The sequence below is a fragment of the Pipistrellus hanaki genome (assembly GCF_964339955.1).
Source record: "Pipistrellus hanaki genome assembly, chromosome: 4".
Lineage (NCBI taxonomy): Eukaryota > Metazoa > Chordata > Mammalia > Chiroptera > Vespertilionidae > Pipistrellus > Pipistrellus hanaki.
The window spans coordinates 48075977-48099566 of record NC_140506.1 but is presented as its reverse complement, the minus strand read 5'-3'; the positions used below and the strand labels follow the sequence as shown (position 1 = coordinate 48099566).

The 23590-nt window shown below is 36.1% G+C and overlaps 1 protein-coding gene and 1 long non-coding RNA gene across 6 annotated transcripts in view; one reads left to right on the top strand and one right to left on the bottom strand.

Moving 5' to 3' along the window:
• The window catches only part of SKIC3 (SKI3 subunit of superkiller complex), a 68265-nt gene extending 46425 nt beyond the window's left edge, over positions 1 to 21840 (top strand). For all 5 annotated transcript variants that reach the window (XM_084882626.1, XM_084882627.1, XM_084882629.1 and 2 more), the window contains 11 exons: positions 363 to 584; positions 1721 to 1793; positions 4514 to 4567; positions 4726 to 4837; positions 8763 to 8891; positions 9108 to 9229; positions 10777 to 10935; positions 13433 to 13585; positions 16523 to 16653; positions 18754 to 18877; positions 20799 to 21840. In XM_084882626.1, coding sequence (XP_084738752.1) covers positions 363 to 584; positions 1721 to 1793; positions 4514 to 4567; positions 4726 to 4837; positions 8763 to 8891; positions 9108 to 9229; positions 10777 to 10935; positions 13433 to 13585; positions 16523 to 16653; positions 18754 to 18877; positions 20799 to 20870 — 1351 coding nt within the window. In that variant the 3' untranslated portion in view covers positions 20871 to 21840. The remainder of the gene's footprint in view (positions 1 to 362; positions 585 to 1720; positions 1794 to 4513; positions 4568 to 4725; positions 4838 to 8762; positions 8892 to 9107; positions 9230 to 10776; positions 10936 to 13432; positions 13586 to 16522; positions 16654 to 18753; positions 18878 to 20798) is intronic.
• The window catches only part of LOC311622019, a 1104806-nt gene continuing 1102160 nt past the window's right edge, over positions 20945 to 23590 (bottom strand). The window contains exon 2 of the long non-coding RNA XR_014794932.1: positions 20945 to 21939. This is a non-coding gene — a long non-coding RNA (uncharacterized lncRNA). The remainder of the gene's footprint in view (positions 21940 to 23590) is intronic.

The following is a 23590-nucleotide window of genomic DNA, read 5'->3' as shown; positions in this document are numbered from 1 at the left end:
TGAAATGTTTTAAATATTTCTATTATATTTTAATAAACTGTTTAAAAAGTTTTAGATGTTCTCTTTTTTTTATAGTACAATGTTCATAATTATTATTAGAAATATTTATTTTTTTCTAAAACTTAGATATAATGACCAAAAAATAAATTTGGCTATTGCTGCTCTGTGAAAGGCCAGATAGTCAGGGAAATTACTGTTACAAGAAGCCAAACAGTTTGTTCTTATATTTATCTCAAAGCTGGGCTTAGTTTACTGAATAATTAAGTAAATTGCTTTTCTTACTAGATGTTAAATATGTTGTAATAGATAGTTACAGACTACTGTATTCATAACTAATCAGCAATTTTAAAATGTATTTATAGCTCTGTCTTAAAGGAGCCAACCATAGAGAGCCTTCAAGCTCTGTGTGCCTTGGGATTGGCAATGCAGGATGCTACACTGTCAAAAGCGGCACTTAACGAGTTACTGAAGCACGTCAAACAGAAAGACAGTGATTATCAGAGGTGCCTTCTTACTTCAGCGATTTATGCACTGCAAGGCCGCAGTGTGGCAGTGCAGAGACAGGCATCTAAAGCTGTTCACAGGTAAATTCTGTGCTTGTAAACTTGGGGTTGAATTATACTTGATGAAGTGGTCTCTGACATTTGCATCTTAATAGGAATATAAAACGAGGTGATAAGCATATGCCAAAATGTGTTGTTGTTGTTTTTATGAAATTGCCCATAAAATCATATTATTTCATCTATGAAGATTTTTTTTAATTCAGTTAATAGAGAGAAAGAGAACAGAAATTTTGTATTTCCAAACTTTTAGTATGTAATCCCTTACTAATTCTCAAGTATGTGATGTTGTCAGGTTGTTATATGATAACTGTCCATTTTAATGGCTTTAAGAATATTTTGGCCACATACGCATTCATTAAGGTATGCAAAGTTTGGAGTATAGAAACCTGTTCTCACTAGCAGCAGTGGTATTTATCTTCAGCAGTAAAGTTTTATATTATGAATATGTTTTCCTTCCATAGTTCTCATCTCTTTGTCCTTTCTTTGAACACATATATTACATTTCCTTAACCTTTCTTAATTAGATCTTATAGCTTTGTAATCATCACATTGCTAATATTTTTTCTTATTTTCGTAAGGATTGTTGTATAAAAGAGATATAAAATATGTTTTCTAAAAATTAACACACACGGGCAATCATATGAAACTAGAGGCCCAGTGCACAAAATCGGAGTGGGGGCTGAGGGGGTAGGGTCCCGCAGCCCTGCCTGCACTCTCTCGCAATCCAAGACCCCTCAGGGGATGTTCAACTGCCAGTTTAGGTCCGATCCCACAGGAATCCCTGCAGGATCGGGCCTAAAAAGGCAGTCAGACATCTTTCTTGCAATCTTGGACCACTGACTCCTAATCGCTCACCTGCTTGCCTGCCTGATTGCCCCTAACCACTTGCCTGCCTGCCTGATCCCCGTAACTGCCTTTGCCTCGGCCCACCGCCCCAGCTTCGTCTGAAAGGTCATCTGGAAGGGCATCCAGAATGACATCTGGAGGTCTTTTGGTTCTCCGGTCTAATTAGCATGTTACAATTGTATTATTATAGATGGTTTTAGCTGTCTAAAAGATTTTAAGCTTAGGTACTAGATAAAATGCTGGTTGCTTGGACATTTTGTGATTAAAGTAACTCCCTTCTCTAAGCCCTTTGTTTTTTATGATCTCTGTAGTAACCCATCTGATCCTGCTCTTTGGTCTCTGTTGTCCCGAGTGGTTGCTCAGTATGCACAACGAAATGCAAAGGTGAGTAACGTTCTAAATTCTGGCAAAAAGATTAAGTAACCTGTGATGTTGTAAATATTATAATTTTAAAGTATTAGCATAATTCTGAAAAAAATTAACTAATGTAGCAAGGGAGTTCTGTTATTTAACCATAATTTCCAATAGTTACTCAAAAAGAGTACATTGAGTTCCTTCCATGTACTTATGTACTGCTGTAGGTGTTTTGGACGATGCAGAGAATTAGATGGGCTTTTGAAGGCAGACATTTTAAATGACTATGTGATAAGATTATGCTTATAATGTTGCCACTTAATAAGCATTAGCTATTGTGTTTTGAACCCCCAAAGATAAATTTATTTAAAAGTTTTCTTAAATATAAGAATACAAAAACTAGAACACTGCCAATGTTTAAAAAATGTTAATCTAAACAGGATTATCTTCTATTTGTTTTATATTGACATTTTAAAATCAATGTTATATACAGGGTATTACATACTATACTTTAATTTATAAAAGCCAGATATTTTTCAGGAGTCTATGAAGTATTTTGTTAACTTCTATGGTTGATATGAGCTTTCATTGTTTATTTAACTAGTTGGTAAACGTAATGATAGTAGCTAATATGTTTTGAACACTTACTACATCTAAAACGTTCAATATCTGAAGTCTGTGTGGGCCTGTTCGTTTGTTGTTCCTACTGGCTTTTGCACACAGTGGCTTTGTTTACTTGATTGTGTATACTTGAAAATAATTTGCAGCCTAGGATTAAGGTACCTTTCTATAGATAGAAATTGCACTTATTTTCTGCCAGGTGCTTGAGAGCTCCACCCATCTGGAACCACCTTACACAAAGTTGAGAACTTGAGGTTGTGGGACCAACTAGGCTACTCTGTGCCTGGATTTCAGTGTCATTTGAAATCTGGTTTACTTCTGATCCAGCTTCATCTGAGGGATCTCAGCTTATGTTTTATATAGGTTTCCTAATACTCCCCCTTTTTATGTGAGTACTGGGCTTTAATTTTTGTCCCACGAGTCCTTCAAAATGAAAATTCATATTTGTTAGGATCTGCAAATGGCAGAAGACCATCATTATTAGACACTAAAAGGAATTAGTTATTATGTTCCAGCTACTGTGCTAGTCATTTTTATGTAGTTTGTCATTGAATCCCAACAACCATATGAAGTAGGTCCAATGAATGTCCATTGTATAAAGGAGGACACTGAAACATAGAGATTAAATAATTTGTGCAAAATCACATTTAGTGGCTATGGTAATGTGTAATCCCAAATATAACTTCTGAATCCTCTCCTCTGCTGTGTTGTCATTCTTGTTTTTAATCCATCTTGTATTTGTTTTATGTTGACATTTTAAAAAGTTTAGTTTTAGCATTTTAAAAAAATATATTTTATTGATTTTTCACAGAGAGGAAGGGAGAGGGATAGAAAGCTAGAAACATCAACGAGATAGATACATCGACCAGCAGCCTCCTGCACACCCCACATCGGGGATGTGCCCGTAACCAATGTGCATGCCCTTGACCGGAATCAAACCTGGGACCTTTCAGTCCACAAGTTGATGCTCTATCCACTGAGCCAAACCAGTTTCAGCTAGTTTTAGCATTCTTTATGTGTTAAAATACTGTTTTAAAAATATTTCTGTTCCTTACTGGTTTAGCTCAGTGGATAGAGTGTCTGCCTGTGGACTGAAGGGACCCAGGTTCCATTTCGGTCAAGGGCACGTACCCTGGTTGCAGGCACATCCCCAGTTGGGGGTGTGTAGGAGGCACCTGATTGATGTTTCTCTCTCATCGATGTTTCTCTCTATCCCTCTCCCTTCCTCTCTGTAAAAAATTAATAAATATATTAAAAAAAACATTTCTGATACACTTACACACTTCTGATATTAAGTGAAGATTATAGTATACTTCTGACTTAAAAAGAAACATCCTTATTTTTTTCCAGGTAAAATATGTAACTGAATTTTTAAAAATGAAGGATTTCATATCAACTTTATGAAAACTATTACGCATATGTTTGTTTAATGTATTTTTATTGATTTCAGAGAGGAAAGGTGAGGGACAGAGAGAGAAAAAAACATTAATGATGAGAGAGAATCATTAATTGGCTGCCTCTTGCATGCCTTGCACTGGGGATAGAGCCCACAACCTGGGCATGTGCCCTGACCTGGAGTTGAACCGAAACCTCCTGGTTTATAGGTGGACTCTCAACCACTGAGCCATGCTGACCTGGCTGCATATGTTTTTCTCATTTTAGTATTGAGTTGATTATTGAAGCAGTGATGAGCTTCATTAACTTTATTTCTCTGAACTTTATTCATTTTACTAGGGAATATAGACGTTTTTAAAATACTATATTTTTGTGGAGAAACCATGTTAGTTAATCTTATAATAGGTTTTGTGGTCTCTCACCCCCATTTTCTTTTTTTCTCTTTCAGTCTTTCTTTTACAGTCTTTTATATTGTTAGAAAATGTGCATGTTTATTTGGTACTGTGTAAAATCATATAAGTTTTAGATCTTTAATGAGCAGAGTTGAAATAATTATATTTAAAAAAAAAAGGAATTTTAAAATAAAAATATTAAACTGGTCTTTTAAAACAGTAATAATAAGTTGATACTTAAGGAGTTTAGAAGTTGTGAATGCGATAAAACCGAACCTTTCACATGCTTTAATAGAGATTTTTATCAGTTTTATTTAAAAAATTAATTCTTTTTTATTATAGGGAGGTGCTGTAGCAGGAAATGTGGCTCATATTGTGGACTCAAATCATGGAAAGGTTAGTTTGTCCTAGTAAAGGAAATGTTGTACTTGCTAAATAATATATTTGTTGAAAGAATAATTCTTCATTATATTTAATAAAATCATACTTTTAGTCACATTGAATGCAGGTAGCTTTGAAGAGAATTGGTTTATACCTTTCTTTTCTCTTGTTAGAAGGCATTACTGTACACTGCAGTAAATCAGTTGGCTATGGGAAGCAGTTCAGCAGAAGATGAAAAAAATATTGCACTAAAGACCATTCAGAAGGCAGCTCTCCTTTCCCCAGGTGAATATAATACAACCCACTTCATTAATTAGAATTCTATTCATCTTTCTTTTGTGATTTATAGGAGCAAAGTTTTTATTTTTATGAAATAAGACAAGGAAATTTTAAGAAAATATTTGAAGATTTTGCATATAAATATTTAACTATCTACATTTGGCTAGTGGTAACTAAGAGGTAATCAATTATTGAAGCAGGCTCAAGAGAATGTTTGCTTGAAGTTGGTTTATTATCTGTTCTTAAAAATCTGAATTATACTAGGGGCCCAGTGCACGAATTTGTTCCTGAAAGGAACTTTGTGCTGTGAGGTGGTGGGCACAGGGATGGGTTTCAGCTCATCCTCTGTGCGCCCACCCTGCCCCTCTTGCTATGGCCCTTGGTCCCTTGTTGGCTGGCAGCCCCGCACCCGCCACCACCTCTCCCACGGTCCGCCCTGCAGTGGCACCTGCTGACAGCATGGAGAAATTAGGGCTGGTGCCAGCAGTGGGTGCAAGCAGCAGCCGCTGCCCCAATCACCCCTCAGGAACAGGGGGAGGTGGAGAACCCTCAGGGGTGATTGGGGCCAGCAGTTGCCACTCACATCCACTGATGGTGTTGAGTGATCGGGACTGGTGCCGGACACTGGCAGCAGGTGTGATTGCTGGCTGCAGCGCCTGCAGCAGGAGCGAGAGGCAGCTGCCGGCCATGATCATCTCTCAGGAGCAGGGGAGGTGGAGAAGCCCTGAGGGGAGATTGGGGCCAGCAGCCACTGCTCATACCTGCTGACAGCACCAAGCAATTGGGGCCAGTATGAGCAGTGAGTGCAGTAGGGCTGGTGCCAGCAGCAGGTGCAAGTGCAGGGCGGGACCGTGGCAGCAGGGGTGAAGAATTTTCAGTAACCACCAGAGGCTCACCCCGATGACAGCGACCAGCGCCCCGCCTTGGTCTGGCACCACCACTCACCTGCTCCACCATCCCACCATGGCTGACAGCTGCCGTGATCCGTTCTCTGCCACTTGCTGCTGATGCCTGCCATGTTCCATGTGCACCCCCGGTGGTCAGGTCACATCATAGCGATCAATTGTTCACTTGTTTGGTTGTTCCACTGTTCAGTCTATTTGCATATTAGGGCTTTATATATATATTCAAGAGGTAATATTATTTTCATTTTCTATCAGGCTTTAATAAGGTTTACTTATAGCTAATAAATTATTTAATTGATATATTTAGTTATTTTATGTGTAGTTACCTCCTTGAAGATTGGAAGTATATCTTCTGTGGTTTAAAATGCCAAAATGCTAGCTAACCTCACCCACGCTAGCTCTAAGTTCTAACCAGCTGTGCCATGAACACCCCATCTATCACAAAAGGTACTAAGGAACTGCATTGGACTGCATCAGCATTCTTCCACTACCGCTAGAAGACTAGAATGTGTAGGGTTATGAGATATATTTTTATATGTTATTTTTAATATGAAATGTAGCATTAAACAATTTATTGCCTTAGAGCACTTCAAACAGTCATTAGATCAGAATGCTATTGCTTTTGGGTAGGGACTGATGGGAAGCAATTATACAAAGAATAGGTTCAATGTTATCTTCATAATACATTGTAAAAATTCTAACTAAACTCCAAATATTTAATATTTCAGAGGTTTTTATAAAATAAACAGGCCAGTATCTTATTGTTTATTATGTCGTTTGTTTTTGAAATAATCAGAACGAAAGGAGATCCTAAACATTTGAGTTTATTTATATTACACATTGGGTATATTTCTGATTTTTGGAGGTGTTATCAAGCAAGTGTTAGATAGAATTACTCACAGTAATTTTTACTGTGGATCCACAGTTATAGAAGATCTTTTAGCCTTTGATTGTATTAAATGGCATAAACTTTAGAAAGGTAAGATTGCCTAAATAAGATCCTCCCTAATGATGTTTTCTGATTTTCCTATATTACCTAGAGAAATATGTACCCAAGGAAGGAGAGTCATCATATAAGGTGCTTAAAATAGGGACTGAGTAATAAAGATGAGTACTGTTTGAGATATATCCTTGGAGTCCAATGAAAGTGAATATAATTGTAGTTATATATAGTAACTCTCCACCTTCTTATTAGATATTTAGGTGAAAAAAATACAAGGGATCTTTTCAGAACTTTAAATATAATCCCAAGAATTTATAATTAAATGGAAGGAAATCCAGATTTTTTGCTAGATTACTGCTTTTGTGATATTAAGAGGTATTTTTTAGCAAATTATATATTAAAAATATATAATATTTATATTATTTGTTTCCTTGGGAATTTTAGTTGCTGATTATCTATGAAAGAGTTAATGAAAACAGCAATTCTTTTGATTTATGATAGAAGAAATATCTAGCAACTAATATCTATTTGCTCCACCAAAATCTAAATACTAGAAAGCCCTAAAGGACTCTGTTTTTCAGTATCTTAGTAAATCAATATTCAGAAATTGAGTCCACTTCAGCTGATAGTACTGTAAACCTGATAGTATGTTCAGTTGCCTTTTTTATAGAAAAATGAGTCCCAAAGGAAAAACTGCCACATAATTGTCAATGTTAGACCTAAACTCAAAACTAATACTCAGCCACATTATAAATCCTAAGGAATGGTCCCCATTTCAGTATTCTGGAATTTGAATATGTCTTACCTTATTTAAAATAAGGTAGTTACTTGCCCTCATCCCCCGCCCCCAGTGTCTTGAGTCTGTTGGTTGTGCTTGTATGCATGCATACAAGTCCTTCCTTTGATCTCTTACGGAGGGGGGGGAGGGGGGGAGAGGCTGGAGGAGAGGGAGAGACATAGGTACTACTATTTGTAATACCTTAGATAATAATTTTTTTTTTAAAGAAGGTAGTTGTTATCTGAGACAGAAATTATTTTGTAATATGGAGATAAGTAATTTTTTACAACAGTTTTTGATCTGTATAAGATTTCTAATGTTTCTTGTACTATTAGCAGTAATACTAATAATCTATAAATGAAATAGATACAGATTTCAGACATTTGATAGGAAACATGCTAAATGGGGCAGTTAGATATGAAAAAATACAAAACTAAAGCTAAAAGATATGCTTAAATTCCTGTATTGTTAATTAGCATCCCCTTGTGGAAATTTTAAATTATTTATTTGCTTTTCAAGAGTCTCAAGACTAAAACATTAACCAGTGAATTGAACTGCAAAATGTTCTTTATAAAATAAAAATAAAAATAAAACAAATTTTAAAAACCTAAGTTCCAAGTCCTCTTCTAGCTTCTTTTTTCACAGCTACTTTTGTTACAAAGAGGAGGTTATACTCATAATCCCTTTCTAGGTATTATTACCTCTTTAACCTGCTTCTGTCAGTCTTTCCCCTAATGCCATGAAGATTCTATCAAGATGTGAAGGAAGGAAGAAAGATCAAATGAATGAAAAGATATATAATACTAAATTGTTTCCCTTGGAATGATAAAGCGTCTTTCATGCTTGGCTGTTAGAACATAGGTAAATTGTAATTGCCTTGAGCTTTTCTTTTGGCTCAAACTTTTCTTAAAAACTGAGAAATTGTTACCTTGCTTTATTTATGACCAAGCCTTTAGAACGGACTGATTGATGAAATTGCATGCTTGTATGAGACTTGTTCAATTGAAGTGAATATAATTGACCTTTCCACAGTAGCATAGCAGTCTAGGCAACTGAACTAGCCTTGGAAGAAAAGCTTAATAAGATATTTCTCATTTTCTGACATGTTTGATAACAATGGCAAATGTTGAAGGATGAATATAGTAATGCATCTTCTGAAAATAAGTATAATTTAATTTTCTTTTAAGAAAATGGAATTTTTCTAGATAAAAATAATTTTTGTGTGTGCTTGTAAACTATCATTTTTGGTAGTTTTTTAGAAATATGTTAATGTTAAAAAGGCCTCTAACTATTTCCTATGTTTAGGTGATCCTGCTATCTGGGCTGGGCTAATGGCAGCTTGTTATGCTGATGATAAGCTGGCTCTAGTGAACAACACCCAGCCAAAAAGGATGGATTTGTATTTGGCACTGTTATCTGCTGTTTCTGCTTCAAGTAAGTTTAAAACAGCATTTTGTAATGATAAATTTAAGATAAAGTATGGTTCTCAAAAGAATGTCTCCAAGAGGTAGTGGAACAATTAGTTCTACACTAAAGGCTGTATGGTCTTATCTAACAAAGTCTTATTGTGATCCTTATTAGCAACTATTTCCTTCTCTGTGAACATAGATAAATTGCAGAAAACGTAACACTGACGTTTTTTATTTATAGTTAAAGACAAAGAATTCTTCAAAAGTTACAACGAATCTCTGGAAAAGTGGTCTCTCTCCCAAGCTGTCACTGGTCTAGTAGATACAGGAAGAATATCAGAAGCTGAAGCCCTTTGCACAAAGGTATTGTTATGAAATTGAGCATTGCGTTTTATAGATTCTTATCCTAGTTAGAAAATAACTTCAGATAGAGTGCATGTCATGTAAAGAGCACACAGTAGTGGTGGTGATGGTGGTGGTGGTGGTGGAGGTGGTGATGATAATAATAGCCCCTAACATTTATTATTGATAGCTCCCAACATTTATTGAGTATTTACCACAAGCCAGTCACTACATTTAGTAGTTGGTATTTGAATTTCACAACAATCCTTTGGCAAAGGTATTTATAATTATCCCCAATTTTACAAATGGAAAAACTAGGGCTTAGAGTATAGTTTTTACATTTCTGAATAATAGGCTCTGTGAGTAAATTCTTAGCACCTTACTTAGCACATTGTAAAGGCTCAATAAATAATTACTGAGTGAATAAATCAGTTTTATAAATCTACTCAGAAATAATTTAATGGGTTAGGAGAGTTTTAAGCATCACTTTTCCTAAAAATATTATGTTTCATAAATGTTTCCCAGAGAGATTGTGTTGTCTTACTAGAATTTTTTTTACAAGAGCAATACAAATTTTTCAAAGGAAGAAGAATGGGTCTTTGAAGATCTCTTTGGCCCTTGAATTCTTAGAAAAGCGGAGTAATAAACTTTCTCTTTTACTTAAGAAATTCCATCTCTGTTCAGTACAGGTTAGTATTTTATAGTGCGAGTTTAGTAATCATAAATTGGCAGTTGGCTATGCTCTATCTGACAGAATAAGAGATACTTTTATGAACCTTTCCTGTCATTTTGTTGTTTCAGTACCTTACTTAAAAAAAACAAAAACAATAAAGTACATTTTAGAAATAAATATATTTAAGACTATGACCTCATTAGTAAAAAAACAAAACAAAAACAAAAACAGAAAGAAACATGTTATTGAGATACAAGCTATAAAAGAAGAAATATTTAAAGCAACAGTGGAAGGATTTGGGTAGAGAACTTTCTTTAACTTCTTCCATATGTCTATATGGAAGGAGACACATATACATGTGTACAATACATTTATGTATGTATGTACATGCCTGGTAAATGGGTCATTTCTCTTACTCCCAATGTTATGAAGTCTGTGCCTGAAGGAAGGACATGCAATGAATACCTAGAGGTTCAAGAAGGACAAAAATTACACCTCTTTTTTTACATAGGATTGTTTCTTCCAGTAAGGCATAGTGTTAGCCTTCACTGTTTATTTTATATATTCTTAGTTCTGCCATTTACATTCAGAACTTAAAGTTCTTAAAATATCACCTGAAAATAAACCAAGTGAAGGTAACATAAATATATAATACATTACTTATATATTATAATAATACAATAGCATTATTGATTTTAAAGATTATTTATATGTAGAGTTTGATATTCCCAAGATGTTCAGTGTTTATTTTGCTTTTTCAGTTGGTTATAATTTTAGTAAGAAAAGGTCAAATTTAGATTCTCCTCCCACCCCCAACATGGGGAATAGCCTAATTGCCTATTACATTTAACATTTTAACCTATTTTATGTATTTTTGTCTGGGGTTTACATTTAGAATTTAAAAAGTAACCCTGACCAGCCAGCTGTTATCTTACTTTTGAGACAAGTGCAGTGTAAACCACTCCTGGAATCACAGAAGCCTCTCCCGGATGCTGTCCTTGAAGAGCTGCACAAAGCTGTTATGTCCAACTCAACCTCCGTTCCTGCATGGCAGGTACAGCCTCTCCTTTCTTACAATGAGCACTGAATTAAAATACTCTGAATTAGCTGAGGTCAGGGATATGCTCCATTTTTACTTGTCTTGCCTTTGAACTCACCATAAGTCTCTCATTTTCAAGATTTAAAGGGTGCTGTGATTAAAGGAACTAAAGAAGTTGAATACTAATTTTGGATCTATTGCTATAATACTTTAAAGCTTTCTTAGTTGTTGGTTATAAGTTTTATTAATTTAAAATAATGCTGAAAATACTATCTTTGCCTTGGGGTTGATGTAAGAGAATTAAAGAAGTATTTCAAACATTTTTATAATAAGGTTACTATAATGATCTTTAATTCTGCCTCTAGAGGGCATATGTACTCTTTCCTTAGCTACTTTACAATTCACTCATGTCCAAGATTTCAGTGCTAATTTAGTGCTTTTAGAAATATTTTCAGGAATGATGTTTGGATCCACAGATTGTCTGCCCTTTTAGCTGGCTCTGGTTATTCACAATGACAAATACACAGTGATGAGTATATGCTTTATTCTTACTGATTTTAAAATACAAAAAGCACAAACTTACTTTATTCAATGGATTCCATTTCCCTCTGAGAGGAAGCTTCAAAAGGACTTTTTTAATGTAAATTTTATAGAAGTTTATTTTACTACAATAGTTTTGTATTCTGATCTCTTGTTATATGAACTTTTTCATGTCCCTGCTTATTTAATGGCATTTTGTGCCTTATTAGATGGCATTTTTTTATGCTACCTAAGTCTCCTCTTTAATCCTTGAAGAAAAATGGTGCTTCTTTTCTTCTCTTAGAGTAAGTTTGCCATATGAGAGTTAAGATACCTTAGTTAAGGTCAACTGGATATTGATGATCTCACTCATATTCTTTCTCAAAGGTAAAAATACCATGTCAAATAAAGAGATAGTGTGTGTGTATTATCATATAATTTACAAAGAATGAAGTGTAAACAATATTTAAAATACTTCAAGTGGAAGGAAGGGAAAAAGAGAGAGAAACTTCTATGTGAGAGAGAAACATTGATTGGTTGCCTCCAGCATGGCCCTAGGGGATTGAGCCTAAAACCAAGGTTCATGCCCTTGATTGGAATCAAACCCAAGGCCCTTCAGTCGATGGGCTGACACTCTTCACTGAGCAAACTGGCTAGGGCTGTTCTACCTATATCAAGAGACAGAGCATTTCCATCAACCTGCCCGCCTTTCCCATGCCTCACTTTTGGTCTCCCCCATTTCAAAGCAAGAAAAGGGCCTACTATTCTAACACTTTTATCTAGTTTTGTCTGTTTTTTAATTTCATATAAATGGAGCATTCTTTTGTATATGGTTACTTTCATTCAACATCATATTTAGGAAATTAATTTGGTTGTTTCATGTGCCTATAGGTTTTTTTTAAATTTCATTTTATGAATATACTATAATATATATTCCTTTTACTATTGACATTTGGATTATTTCCAACTTTTGGCTATTCTGATTAATACTGGCTGTGTCCATTCTTGGATGCATCTTTTTGGATCATAAAGTATAGGTATGCTCCTTTTACATATTGCTGGGGTCCGTTTGTCAATACGTTTGTTTAGAATTTTTGTCCTTCTATTCATAAGAGTGTTTGCCTTTTAATTTTTCATTCTCTTAAGGTTCTTGCAAAGAATATGTATTCTGCAGTTACTGAATATAGTCTTCTAAGTATTGCATTTAATCAAGCTGGTTCATTATATTTAAACTAGAGGCCTGGTGCATGGATTCATGTACCAGTGGGGTCCCTCAGCCTGCCCTGTGGTGATCAGGCCAAAACTGGCTCTCCCACAATCCCCCAAGTGGTCCTGGATTGTAAGAGGGTGTAGGCTAGGTCGAGGGACCCCACCGGTGCACGATTGGGGTCAGGGAGGGACCCATCTCGCCCAGTCCTGATTTGGACCTAATGGGGCCGGCTGGCCAGGTAAGGACCACAGGAGGTTGGCCAGCTGGGGAGGGACTGTGGGAGGGCTCCAGGGCATGTCCAGCCCATCTCACCCAGTCCCGATTGGCTGGACCCCTGCAGCAACCTAATCTACTGGTCAGAGCGTCTGACCCCTGGAGGTCAGTGTGCGCCATAGCGACCAGTCAAACAAACGGTTGGACATTTAGCATGTTGGGCTTTTATTATATAGGATATTCTGTACCTTTACTAATTTTTGTCTTTTTAAAAAAATTATTGTTGAGATAGGTGTGTTCAATTCTCCAACTATGATTAAGAATTTGTCTATTTTTCCTTTTATTTCTGTCAATTTTTGTTTCATAAATTCTGTATTATTAGGTGTATACAAATGTAGGAGTGTTATTTCTTCCTGTTGAATGCTATTCCCTCTCTTAACCTGGGATTTTTGGTTTTGGGACACAAAACTTAGCAATAATTTTAAAAAACGCAGCTTCATCAAATTTTATTGAATTTCTTGTAAGTAGAATATCACAACCTTTTGGGTGCTTCTTTTTTCTGTTTCCCAGTGGTTGGCGCACATCTATCAGTCTCAAGGAATGATGGGTGCCGCAGAGATGTGTTATAGGAAGAGTCTGCAAGTTGCATCCCAGCAGGGCAGTTGGAGTGGGAAGCTGTCGAGTCTGTTGAGGCTAGCACTGCTCGCATTAGAAGTCTGCATGGTAAGGCCATGTTGTAATTGTGATCATGAAAATTGATTCTTTTATTTTTCTTTCAGGTGAAAGTGTTTTCTATTACGATATCCTAGTGCGTTCCCACCCTTTTTCCCCAAAAGTAAGACAGTGTCTTATATTAATTTTTGCTCCCAAAGATGCGCTAGGTCTATTTTCAGGGGATGTCTTATTTTTCCATGAAGAAGAATATGGTACACATTTATTGTTAAATGAAAATAAAGGAAATTTATTACCTGTATACGGGATGGTAGTACGGTAGTTGTCAATACAAACCAGACAAACTGTGAATCCTACAGTATCAAGAATTTACTCATTTATTCAGTGACAATCATGTCATCATCTGGAACATCATCATAACAATCCAATTCCTGAATTTCCTGGTGAATTTCTTGTGACTCCATTTTTTTTCAGAATCAGTGGACCAAATCTCTCATGTTTAGCAATAGCACTGTCTTTAAATGAGTACTTCTTGTCAAGGTAGCCTGCTCGCAGTGCATTTGCAATGCAACTGTCACTGATTTTCTCCCATGAATTCTTCACCCAAGTCACAACTTCTTGCAGTTTAGGTTTCACAAAGTTTCCACGCTGATTTCTCTCCATTCTATTTTCAATGTAGTCATTAATTTCCATGTGCAAATTGTCTTTGAATGGCTTGTTTATTGCAATATCAAGAGTCTGGAGATAGGCCGTCATTCATGCGGGAATCATTATCTGATCTATTTTTCTTTCATGAAGAAATATCTTCATGTCTTTAGCGTGGTGAGTGCTGGCTGCATCCCAGACTAGCAGACCTCTTTGGCTCCCTCGAATAACAAGCGGCAGCATTAAATCGTCCCACTTCCTTATAACTGCTTGTGTGGCCCAGGCTTTTTCAGCTTCAAGGATAAAAACGCCCACTGAGACAAGGAAGGAAGGGTTGTCAGAGAAAGGGAGGCTTTGAAGTCTGGCCTTTGAGGTTTTGGAGGCACATGTCTAAGAGCACACAGACAGGTATCTTACACCTTCCTCAGAAGCCATGTCCCTCCATCTGCTGTGGGAGTGCAGAGAAAGAGTTGCTAGGGTTTTGGGAAGTGACTGCATGCTCTGGGAGAGAGGAAATGGCAGTGAGTGAATCTCAGAGGTGGGTAGGAGTATATGTCCAGGTATAGGAGGCTGTGAAGGAGCAGCATGGGACCAGCTGTACGCCTGGAGTTTTCTCAGAGCCAGGAATGAGTGATGCCAAGTATGAGAGTAGAGTGGAGTTCTCGTCGATCCTGTCCAGTAGGACGACCTAGAGGAGGGATGAGATCTCAGGAGAAAGGAAGCTAGAAGTTTCCAGATTGTAAAGATGTGAAAAGATTAAGTGGAATAACATACATTTACCTGTCAGTGGAACTTCAGATTAGCAGGACTGTTTCATGGGGTTGCACAGGGCTCCATACTTGGTTTAATTTTTATGTTCTACTCTTGCCTTCTTGAAATTCTTAATCATTTTTTAACAAAAGGCCCTGCTTTTTTATTTTGCACTGGGCCCTAGAGGTTACATAACTGTCCTGCAGGTAAGAAACTGCTCATGAAGTTGGGAATCTCTGATAAAGCCAAGAAAGTCTGGATGAGACAAGGCTTTAATTATTTGTTAGGCCTAGAGAGCTAAACATCTTACAGTAACACCAGTCAAATGCAGACTTCTGGTATTTTAGTATATGGGCCTGAAACCACAATTAGCAAGAAAAGGTGGGAGCTTTGGGAAGATGAACAAGCAATCTACTGCTGCCTGTAACCATATCCTAGCTGGGTGCTGAGGAAATGGGAGTGAGATGCAAATATTATCTTTACTAGTAAATGAAGATTGAAGTATTAAAGGGAAGAGGACATTCTAATTAAGACCGTATTTATAAATCAGTGTAAGAAAAATGACTGCAGGAATTATGGGACCTACTGAAATTTATATCTAGGAACAGAGGAAAAATCTTCCTTATATAATAAATTCTAAAGACATAATGGGAGACAAGAATAAGTACAATCATATTGCTTAGCATACCTTATGTAATAATCTTTGGGCTAACTTTACAGAATACTTTATATACAGTCTTGGAATGTATAGGGTATATTATAAAAACAGCCAGTGGATTTGTGGGTTTTTTTTGAAAAAAAAATTATTCAGAATAATTACATTAGTGTGGGTTTTGACTTATTTATTTATTTATTTATTTATTTATTTTGTCAAGTGTACACAAAGTCTCATTGCTTCTGTCTTTATAGATGATGCCTCACAACCTTGTTCTTTATTTTCAAATTCATTATCTTTATAGCTTCCTCTTCCTTAATTACACAAATTACTATTGCCTGCACTACCCTCAAAGTTTATTGCTCTTCTTTTATTATTTAGTTTTTTAAATGTATTATGCATTCACTCATTTTAACTTTATTAAAATCTGTATTCTAGCTACCTATAATTATGAAATCTTGATTACAATTTGAGTTTTTAATGAAAGTTTTTAAACGCATTTTTCTTCCTGCATAATTCAGTAGTGTGTTCAAGTATTTCATTTCAGTCTTTCCTCTCACCTTATATAATTTTTGAAATGTGGAACTTTATATTTATCACTTATTAAATTTAGTTTCGTGCATTTGTTGACCATAGGCTTAGTAAGTGATAGATTTTATTCACCTATGTAATAGAATAGTGCATTTTCTCTTAACAATTATTTTATCATTTTTAAGTGATATCTCCTGGTTGAAACTTTCCTTTATTCCATTCTACTCCGTTATGTGGCTCCTTAAGGGCAGGGATCAGATCTCAGTCGTTTTGTAGAATTATGCTCCCGATAGTATTTACACGGCAACTTGGACAAGTAGGCATTCAATAAGTTAGAGATGAATTGCATTCTTTTAAGATAAACATGTCAAAAGCTTTGATTTGATATTTGTCTTATATTTTTACAGGCCAACATTTCAAATGATCACTGGCCATCCTTGGTTCAGGAAGCTACAACTGAGGCCTTGAAGCTTTGCTTTTGTCCGCTGGCTATCCTTTTACAAGCTTTGCTACAGTTCAACCGCAAAATGGGGGCAAGGTGTGAAGAATCTTTGTTAACTTTTTTTCCCTTGGAAATATTTCTTTTAATCCTTCTGGAAGCAAAGAAAGATTTAGAATGAGTTTAACAACTTTGTCATTATTCATATATTTGCATCTACTTTAGAAAGGCTGTTTCTAGTAACCCAGTAAGGGAGAAAATAAGTTTTACATTTGTTTTTTAAACATAGTTCGGTCCACACATACAGAATATGAGATTTGGCATGACAGTATTTCAAGTGAAGAAGGCCTGGGAATTTGTTCTTTACTGTCTTAGGTTGAGCCACTTGTGTAATGTGGATGCTAGAAACAAAACTGAAAAGACCCAAGTTCAAGGCTGATTGAGATAAGTTTTGTAAGGCAGTACACCATGAAAAAGATAATACATATTGAAAAGGCGCAGAGACATAAATAATGTGAATTTTATATCTAGAAAATCAAAAAGTTTTTCAGATTTAAAAAAATGTAACAATCTTTTTATTGGAGGGTGGGGATGGGGTTCGAAATAAAGTTTTAAAAAGTTACTTAGCCCAGCCAGTGTTGCTCAGTGGTTGAGTGGCAACCCATGAACCAAGAGGTTCCCAAGATTCCTTATCAAGGCACAAGCCCAGTTTTCCAGTAGGAGGCAGCCGATCGATGTTTTCCTCTTATCAACATTTTCATCTCTCTATCTCTCACCCTTCCTCTCTTTCTAAAAAATCAATAAACATATTTTAAAAATAAGAAACAGTAATATTAAAAGAAAAGAAAAAACTTCAAAGTGATATGGATGATAAATCAGGCAAGAATGTTTTAAAATCCTAAGAATAATGCCGAAACCGGTTTGGCTCAGTGGATAGAGCGTCGGCCTACAGACTGAAAGGTCCCAGGTTCAGTTCTGGTCAAGGGCATGTACCTTGGTTGCAGGCACATCCCCAGTGGAGGGTGTGCAGGAGGCAGCTGACCAATGTTTCTCTCTCATCCATGTTTCTAACTCTCTATCCCTCTCTCTTCCTCTCTGTAAAAAATCAAAATCCTAAGAATAGTGTCTAGCTCTAATCTATATCACACATAACCCAAGGCAGCCATGGGTTTAGAAGCATACACTATTGGCACAGAATAGGAAGTATAGACATAGAGCTTAATGCATATAGATATATGGCAGAGACATTGAACCTCACAGAATAGGATTGAAGGAAGAATCAAGAAATAAGGCTAATCAGCAATTTCATCACCATTTATTAATATTTATTTATAGCCAATTTTTATATAACTGATTTTACCAAAAATGTTTTAAGCTAGATTTGATTGTGCTCAGTGTGGGTTACTTAAAGGGCCTTAACCCCCTTTCCCTTGTAATCTTTGTTAGTACCTCTCATAACTTTTATTGCCACTAAAATCATCCCAGATAAACATACAGTCTACGAAAACAGTGTGCTCACTATGTGGTTTCTATGTAAGAACATCCTCAAGACAAATTCTTTAGCTCCTGGTTCAAACCAGGGCTGCTTAGAAGTCCTCCTGTTCAGCAGTTCTGAGTTACCACTGTTTCTTCTACCAGTACAGAAGTCTTTGGAGTCATAGTAAATTAGGAAAGAAAAAATTAGAACACAGCTGTAAATCTGTTGTTATGTGGGTTCCCACATTGTACACATCCTGAAAAACATAAACTAAAAGCCTGATAGTATACATTTAGGCTCTAGTATAGAGGTTGAGTATTTTTTCTTATTCCACTCTACACTATGTATAATTTATTTATCTTCTGCCTATTTAAAAAAAATATCAGAGGTAGAACACTCAGAAGTGCTCAGAAAATGGTGATCTTTTCTTTATTCTATTTGGAATGAGCCTTAATGGGAATAATAACAGCAATCTGCCTTATAAGGTTATAAATATTAAATGAGACCATATATGTAAAACATTAGACATACTGTACATAGTATATAATAATCACTGTATAAATGTTAACCATTATTAACTTTATGTTATAAGTATAAGAGATTCATAATTAGCAACTGGTCTGCAAAAGAATAAAAAGATAATGTGTGTGAGAGACTAGTATATGAAATATTTTCTATTAATGTATATGCTTTGGACTAAATGTGAATATCTTTTTCCCCAGAGAGACACGGCGACTTTTGGAGAGACTGGTATATCAGCCTGGCTATCCCAAATCTATTGTATCAACTGCACGTTGGTACCTACTGAGGCACTTACATGCCAAAAATGATGGCGAGCTCATTGATGTAAGGCACTGATTTTACTCAGAATATATCATGGATTTTTGTTGGAAGAGGGGCGAGGGTTTCTGTCCTCTGCATTGTAGGATTTTGGCAGCATCCCTAACCACTCTAACTATTGCATCCTAGAAGCACTGTCCTCTTTCCTCCTTCCAACTTGTGACAACCAAGATTGTCTTCTAGACAGGCCAAGTATGCCTGAACTGAAATTATCCCTGTCTGAGAACTACTGATTTAACCTGTAGGAAGTATATCCTCCTCATGTGATATGTAGCAGAAGAGAAGATAGACAGTTGTGCTCGGTGCTGGTTGTGGTGTTTCTTGTGATCATTACTGTGGAAGCAAATAAGTAGACAAGATACATTCAGAAGCAGCAAAATTTAGTAGTATGAATATATTTAGAAAAATTATTTTACTACACCTTGTTTTTTCTATAAAATGCATGGAACAATTTCTACTCTACTTCTTAGGGGATGACTCTGGTCTCTAAATATGTAAACATATGCATATATCTACAATTCTTTTTAAAAATATAGTTTATATAATACATACATGTATTGCATTCAGATTCTGAGAACTTCAGCCAGCAATTTTTAAAACACAATAAAAATTAACGAAAAGCTTATAAAAATATCTACAGCATTTGAAATACTACTTGCCATTTATTTATTTATTTATTTATTTAAAATATATATTTTATTGATTTTTTTTTTTTTACAGAGAGGAAAGGAGAGGGATAGAGAGTTAGAAACATCGATGAGAGAGAAACATTGATTCAGCTGCCTCTTGCACACTCCCTACCGGGGATGTGCCCACAACCAAGGTATATGCCCTTGACCAGAATCGAAATGGGATCCTTGAGTTCGCAGGCCGAAGCTTTATCTACTGAGCCAAACCGGTTAAGGCAATACTGTTTGCATTTTAGTGAAACATACAATATTAAAGAAATATTAATGAAAACAATGTTAGGATGAAGGCATTATAATCAAACATATTGCAAACCAGAAAGGAAGAACTTGTATAAATCTTGGGGGACAGTTCACCATGCATGCGTCTGTTGCATTTCTAAACATCCTACCAGCTGAGGGTCTGACTGCCCTTTGTTCCAGGCTATCTTTTCAAGGGTGTATGTGTAGTGACAGCCTTGGGAGACAGAGATGTGTCTCCCTCCAGAGCAAAGGATAAGCCTGCTTACTGCCTGTTATAAAAGACTCAAGTCTCCTGGGCTTAGGGCTCCCCTCTTGTCACACACCACAGAATGTATGGGGGAAGTTATATGTCCATTCAGGTCACCCCCGTGAGACTTGGAGGGCAAGGAGAACAGATGCAAATATGTTGATGCTCATGTTGTTGGCTGAATCATGAGTAACGCCATGGCCAGCTAACTTACTGCCTTGCGAGTAGAGCAAAATCTCAGTCTCTTCATTTGTTTGAAAATGAACAACCAAAAACTGTTAATAGTAGAATGATCAACTGAAATTAAGTCTATTTTGTGGAATTGCTGAAAATCATCGAAAGGTTCTTGATAGAACCTAAGCTGTGGCTTTAAAGGAGAGCAATGTCGTTTGTACAGTTTGTTTGTTTTTTTCATAAAATGGCCTTTGGGGGCTAAGTATTTAGAGGTGACAGCATTGTAAACAAAGCTGCCAAACATAACCTTTAATTTTATAGAGTGCTGACAGTGGTAACAATCAAAATGTTGGCATTTATATGAAGTAAGCATTTGAATAAATTGTGCTTATCACTGATGTTTGCTCTGGTTGAATAATTTGTTTCAGCAAAAATGACTGAAAGATTGTATACAATCACATTTTTTGTGTAATTTAATATGGCCTGCTGCTCTTAGGCATATTTTGCTTCTATGAATCTAAATATAGATATTGTTAATGAACAAAATACTAATGTTCCTGTTTGTGATTTCCTACAGGTGCTGATAAACGATGCCAAAACTCATGGAGATACAAGAGCACTGGACCTGAATCAAAAACTGTCCTCATAATGACAATGTATTTTTTATATAAAGCAAGCAAAGAAAAGCTGTTAGAGCGAAATAATGAATCAGTACTCTTCCCCAAAGCAACATTTTTAAAACTATGTGTTATTGATTGCTTTTTTTAAAAAATATAAAGATGTTTAAGTTCTTAAACTAAGGCTGTCATTTTCCACGAACTGTAATGTAACTTTAATCTGAAAAACAGCTTTGATTTGAGAAGTATATAATAAGAGGAAAAACCATGATTCCCTTAGTTATTCAACCGTTATTTGTAAAGCATTATTTTTTCCATTTTGCATGGTGCACAATAGGATTTTTTGTGTGATCCCTTATAATAAAGCCTTAATAGTCGTTTTCTAAATAATATGCAAAAGCAAATTAGCACAATGAAGACTTTAGTTTCTTTTATGGATTTTTAGAGTCCAGCTCATCATAAAATCCAAATAATCTTATGATCTATTTTATTAGTAGTTGACCTCGATAAAGCATGATACAAGTGTTGGTGAGTCTTAAATTGCTAATGGACATGTTTATATAATTCAAGACATTCAGGTGTATGACTGCATTTTTAAAAAAATGAATGGAAATTTTGGAATATAATGCTGACAATTGATCATGTAATTCCTTCAATTATGATGAAAATACTTGAATTTTCTGAAATAAAAAAATATAGTGTCATTTTCTTTATACTATCAATATCAGATATAATTTTTAAATTTTAAATTTTTGAAAGCACATTTACTTATTTTATTTCAATTTTTCAAAAAGCCATTTATATATTTTTGAAAAAACTGTATGTCACTTACTTTGAATTAATGTTTTAAAATGTTTTTAGACATTTACATATATTATTTATTGTACAAAAATGTGTGGTTGTATTTTATGTATGTAGTTTTTCCATGCCAGCACCTTCACAATGCTAATTTGTGAGATAAGTTGATAAATTTCTATAATTAAATTTTACTTTGGAGGTTAATCTGTTGAACTACTTTTAATTTGATGAACTCCCAACTTTGGCTGAATATTTCATTATTCAGACCAGTGCAATAAGAATATTTAAGGATGGGGCCTAAGTCTCTGCATTGTAAGGGTGTGCCTGAGAGATTTGTATGCCCATTCAGGTTTATGTACCACTAGATTAATCCAATGATGATTCTCCCATTTATTTCTTCTCCTCACACATGTCAAACTGATTCTGTGCTTTAGCAGCCTGAGTTGTAGACTTAGCCCAGTTGTGCTGTGAGATGCCAGTGCAGCCAGTGCCCGAGCCCTCCTGCTCCCTCCCTCAGGGCAGCTCTCAGCCTTTACCTCCGGGGCAGGCTGTCCTCCTCTGCTTAAATGCTTGGGACTCAGTTCTAGGTCTCCATCCGCTTCCAGGGGATCACTTCACAAGGGAACTTTATCTGTAGTGTGGAGTGGTTAGCCTTAGCTCCCAGCCTACAATCAGAGTAACTCTGTTTCCTTGTTTTGGCCTTCAGGGGCCTCAGATCCAGGTTTTTCTAAAAGGCAAGACTGGAAAAATAACTTTACCCTACTATCTCGGGTGATGCTTTTTGACATAGATGTACACACATCCTCTTCTTGTTTATTGCCTTTTCAAATTACTGTCCAGTGACTCTGAACCTTAAATCACTATAATTTTTACAGACCTTACTTCATGCAGACCTGTGCTAAATGTTTTAAACATTGCCATTTAAGCCTAGTTAGCAAAGGAGAGGGGTGCTAAGCAGTATGCTTAAAACAGAGGAAATTTCCAGTGAATCAGTGCTATTAGATTCTAGGAATTTTAAAATCTTTCTTGGTTTTGAAAGACCTTGCCCTCCAATTAATCCCTATGGAGGCATTCTCATAACAGCTCATGGGTGTGCATTTGTTTCTGAGGATTTTTTGTTGGTGTTGTGAATACTTAAAAGCCTCTAAGTCCTAGGTGATATAATATAGGCATAAAGACTAGCTAGATCGCTGGGAGTAGGATTGGTTTTGGGTTGCAGGGGTCAGTTGTTCAGCACCATTCGCACGCCTCCATGTTGGCACCTCCCACTTGAAGTCCATCTCTGAAGGTTTCCTTGTGGATGGAGTGCATTACTCTCGGAGAGGCCGCTGGGAGTTGGATATTCATGGTTTTTACCTTGCCCATTTCCAGTCAATGGCCATAATGTTTCATCAGCTGTTAGCCTCCCTTCTCAGAGACAAGGGAAAGAAGTGCTTTTAACGTAGAAGGATAGTTCCTCATTTTAATTTTGTTCCAGGAGAAATCTATATTTTGCAATTTCTGCTTTGCTCCACTCCTTGAATTATTTCTTCTCATATACAGTAAAAGGACCTTTTCAACTCAAATATGTTTAGATACTGATCTTAATCAGAGTTGGACAAAGAGTACCATGGAACTTGTCTTTCCCATAAAACTCAAAAGCTTTATTACTAGAGGCCCTATGCACAAAATTTGTGCATGAGTAGGCCTTCAGAGTCCTGGCTGCCTCAGCTCTCGCAGCCCTGGCTTCATGCAGAAGGATGTCCAGACGGTCATTTCCCTGTTCAGCAGTCCAGTCGATTTGCTTATTATGCTTTTATTATTATAGATCATTAATCAGTACAGTTTATCAGGAGCAATAGCTGCTAGGTATCAGACAATGCAGTAGATGCTGTGTATATATTTAGAGAAACAATATAGCAGAATGTTCATCAGTCAGAGTACTTGTCTGAATTGCTAAATTCAAATCCTGGCT